This window comes from Colletotrichum graminicola, assembly GCF_000149035.1.
Source record: "Colletotrichum graminicola M1.001 genomic scaffold supercont1.25, whole genome shotgun sequence".
Taxonomy (NCBI): Eukaryota; Fungi; Ascomycota; class Sordariomycetes; order Glomerellales; family Glomerellaceae; genus Colletotrichum; species Colletotrichum graminicola.
Genome location: NW_007361029.1, coordinates 448,179 through 452,433, shown reverse-complemented (window position 1 = coordinate 452,433; position 4,255 = coordinate 448,179). Strand labels below are relative to the sequence as shown.

Sequence of the window (4,255 nt, the reverse complement as noted above, 5' to 3'; positions counted from 1 at the left end):
AACATCATCACGTTGACGACATCGGCCGAAGCTAAACCCACCCGCCGTACATCACATCACATCACCTTTACACGAGAACCTTCATAGCGCATATTCCATCGACAACAGCTTTGGGGTATCGTCGCCACCTGGCTCTCTACCATCGCAACTTACAAGCCAAACCAACTCCTCCGTTAAATAGCCCTCAGTCAATTCCCAATGGGCTCGTCAATAGCCCAGAGACACATTACCTGCACATTACAACGACCATATCCACCAACATCAACAAAAATGGCAGCCCCATCTTGCCCACCTGTCTCTCCCCAGGAGCAGACGTCCAACTTCGCCCTCCAGCAATACCTCGTCCTGCACTCCCAACACGAGGAGCTCCGCCAGCACCTGGACCAGATCAGGCCCATGGCGACGTGCAACACGTCGCTCTCGTCGTCGCCGTCCGTGTCGCCGACCCGCAGCACCTACTCGCCCTTCGGGCAGTACCCCAACGCCTCGTCCGGCGGCGGCCGGAGGCACCACGGCCGCAGCAGGTGCCCGTCGCTCTCGGGGCCCAAGGCGCGGCGCAGCAGCTCGCTCGCGCCCATCGCGGACGAGACGACCATCTGGGCTGTGGCCGAGGAGGAGCGGCGCCTCTTCGACGTCAACGAGGGAATGAAGCGGGCCTTGATGGAGCTCCTCAACTGCGAGCAGGTGCGGAGCGACAGCTCGTTCCGCATGTGGGTGCAGTGCCGCCTGATGGACACGGAAAAGGAGTTGCGTTCCGAGCGGCGACGCAAAAGCGCCCCGTGAGGACCATGTCCTTTTTCTCTGTTGGATCATATACACTCACGCACACACACACACACACACACACACACACACACACACACACACACACATACCCACACAAATCCCACGGATCGACACAGAAAGAGGTGCATAGCGGCATCGTCGTCATTTTAATCTACGTAATTGCCCCCAGGGGATTCATCATTTGGAGGCGTTGGACGGGCAGGATATCACCTTATCAAACGGCGTTATGGCAAGGGATGCGGGTTTCCAACATGTGCCTAGAAAAGGCAGTGGCATGGCATTATTCGGGCTTGACGGGGAGCCACCCGCATCAGAAGGATCGGGGAGGGAAAACTGGCGCAAACGGGGGGGGGGGGGGGGGGGGCGGGAATTGTCTTGTTTAATTCTCAATCTCGCCTCGCCCGTCGGGGGTATTGGGTGTCATTTGGCGAAGAGCGGCCTGACATAAAAACAGCCTACCTACACTTTATTCTGTATTCTTGTTTATTATCTCTTCTTTCTCATCAGCCGTACTTTATCGGCATACACGTTTCACTGTTGGAGGGTTGTCGGATACCACAGACACATACAAACCTACGTGGTAGTAGAGCTTGTAGCTTGTAGCTTGTAATGACTGATATGACAACCAGATTACCAAGACTTGGCAAACTTTGCCAACCTTGTTCCCTTGGCGAAGCGAATCAATGGTCTGATCATTATGCTTAGTGGCCCCGGCCATGACAGAGAGCAGCGCTACCGAACAAGCTCAGCAGATTGATCAAATCTCCTTGGCACCGGCCCAAGGAAATGAAAAAGTAAAAGCCAACTTGGATATCCGGATGCGGTGGTGGAGCGGTGTTAGACAACTTGGTGGTAGAGAATACATGCCAATCGGACAAGTTCCAAAGATGCTAATGTAGAAAAGCGGAACCATCCCAGAAGCTCTCGTCACCGCCTGATTCGCCAACGATTTTTTCTCTCTGTCCTTACAGTGCGAAGTATGGATAACATGGTGGATTTGGACTATGTGACGAGGGCTTCTTTGTGTCCGCTGCCTGCCTCTCCCTCGGCCGATTGTTGCTCCAACATCACATCACACCGCCTTCACTGCAAACGCCATCGAACCCATACACACACGCGCACACACACACACACAGCCTCTACCCCCTGTCTTCGGCCGAGCTGCCGATCTTACACTACTTGTGCATTCGACCCAAGCGAAATACTTCGAGCGGCTGGTCTGTGTCGATCACCTTCTTGCGGCGCAGAGGCCGAGGGGGGGGGAACTAGCTCCGGAGAGCTCCGTCGCCGATAAGACAATCAAACCCACTGACGACAACCGCGACGACTGCGGCCATTCCATTGCGATTACCTTCGTTCAGCTACCGAGGCCAACAAACACAGGGCGCATACCAGAGACCCCGGCGCCATGTCGGTCCTCTTGGAGACCAGCTCGGGCGACATCGTGATTGACCTTCTGGTCGACTACGCCCCGAAGCTGTGCGAAAAGTAAGTCGCCGGCTCTCTCTCTCTCTCTCTCTCTCTCTCTCTCTCTCTCTCTCTCTCCCCCGGTCGCCGCGTCACAGCTCTTGCTCAGCTAACCAAAGCTCGCCAGTTTCCTGAAGCTCTGCAAAGTCAAATACTACAACTTTTCACCCGTCCACTCCGTCCAGAAGAACTTCTCCTTTCAGACCGGCGACCCCCTGGGGCCCCTGTCCAAAGAGTCCGATGGAGGCACGTCCATCTGGGGCCTCTTGTCCGGCGACAGCTCCAAAAAGATGTTCCCGGCCTTCTTCCACCCGAAGCTGAAGCACCTCGAGCGAGGCACAGTCAGCATGGCCACGGCGCCCTTGGATTCGGACCCGGACACCCGCGTCGCTGCCTCGCAGTTCATCGTCACCCTCGGCGACGACACCGACTACCTCGATGGCAAGGCCGCCGTCTTCGGCAAAGTCGTCGAGGGCTTCGACGTTCTCGAGAAGATCAACGACGCCATTGTCGACGACAGGGGGCACCCGCTAATCGACATGCGCATCAAGCACACCATCATCCTCGACGACCCGTACCCCGACCCTCCCGAGCTGCGCGAGCCCAGTGGCTCGCCGCCTCCGACCAAGGCGCAACTCGACACCGTCCGCATCGCCGACGAGGCCGCGCTGCACGAAGACGACGACCTGGACGAGGAGGCCATCGAGAAGCGCCGGAGGGACAGGGAGGCACGGGCGCAGGCACTCACTCTGGAAATGATGGGTGACCTGCCCTTCGCCGAGGTCGCACCACCCGAGAACGTCCTCTTCGTCTGCAAGCTCAACCCGGTCACCACGGACGCCGATCTGGAACTCATCTTTGGCCGGTTCGGCAAGATCCTCAGCTGCGAGGTGATCCGCGACGCCAAGACCGGCGACAGTCTCCAGTACGCCTTCATCGAGTACGCCGACAAGGCCTCGTGCGAAGCCGCCTATGCCAAGATGCAGGACGTCCTCATCGACGACCGCCGCATCCACGTCGACTTCTCGCAGAGCGTGAGCAAGCTGAGCCAGGTCTGGCGGGACGACACGAACCAGAAGCGGAGGAAGCACGCCTCCAGAGGCGGCTGGGGCGGAGTCGACGAGCTCGAGAAGAGGCGGCAGTACCGCGACGAGTACGAACGGACCCAAGACCAATACAACCTCGTATACGGGGACGAGGAGATGAAGGGGCGCCACGAGCGCGCCAAAGACGGTCGTCCGGAGCCGCCGGAGCGGAGGGCGGAGCAGGACAGGGACGCGCGGGACAGGGACCGCCCCAGAGCAGAACGGGAACGCAGGCGAAGTCGAAGCCCCGGACGTCCGAGGGCCAGGGACAGGGAAAGGGAAAGGGACAGGGACAGGGACGGCAGGGGAGATGGCGATCGATTCCGACCCGACGACCGGGGTGCCGGGCGGCAGCGGTACCATCACCAAGACGGACGGCGAGACGATCGGGACCCGGGTCGCAGGGACCGCAGAGATTGGAACAATCGGAATCGAGGCAGGGATCGAGACTCGGAGAGACGAAGATGAGCAGGATTTTGGGCAATCATTGGCAGCGGAAGCGTCGACAGCGGCGCAAGCCCAATGGTTTCTCGTCACCCCCTTTTTTTTTTTTTTCGTCCGCGGCGCAAGCAGTATACCCACAGCCGCCGTTGAGCGGGCGGTCGGCCAGTCGGTCACAGATGTAGAACCCCCCTCGAAGAAAATACATACAAAATCGACCGCCAAATGTCGGCCACTTGAACCCTCCCCCCCCCCCCCCCCGCGTAAGGCTAGTGTTTCATGGACAAGACCGAAATCTAAGTTGAACCTGTCGAGATGCGGGCCACGGCAACCTGCACGCGAGCCCCATCCCTCGTTGTCTCTCCCACACACGCTCTCTCTCGCTCGCTCTCTGTCTCCCCCCTTGGGGCTATGAAAGTCCGAGGGTAGGGGTGCAGCCGAGGGGGGGATCGCCAGAAGGTGAAGAAGCCGTGGGG

The 4,255-nt window shown here is 58.9% G+C and overlaps 2 protein-coding genes across 2 annotated transcripts; both read left to right on the top strand.

The window, feature by feature from the left end:
• Positions 1–270: 270 nt before the first annotated feature.
• On the top strand, positions 271–783 carry GLRG_06615 (uncharacterized protein; the record flags this gene model as incomplete). Its single annotated transcript, XM_008097300.1, has 1 exon — positions 271–783. One exon carries the CDS (start codon positions 271–273, stop codon positions 781–783), a length of 513 nt encoding a protein of 170 aa, XP_008095491.1.
• A 1,411-nt stretch (positions 784–2,194) lies between these two features.
• On the top strand, positions 2,195–3,806 carry GLRG_06614 (RNA recognition domain-containing protein; the record flags this gene model as incomplete). Its single annotated transcript, XM_008097299.1, has 2 exons — positions 2,195–2,274; positions 2,381–3,806. The coding sequence occupies 2 exons, from the start codon at positions 2,195–2,197 to the stop codon at positions 3,804–3,806; spliced, it is 1,506 nt and encodes a 501-aa protein (XP_008095490.1).
• Between the last annotated feature and the right edge of the window lie 449 nt (positions 3,807–4,255).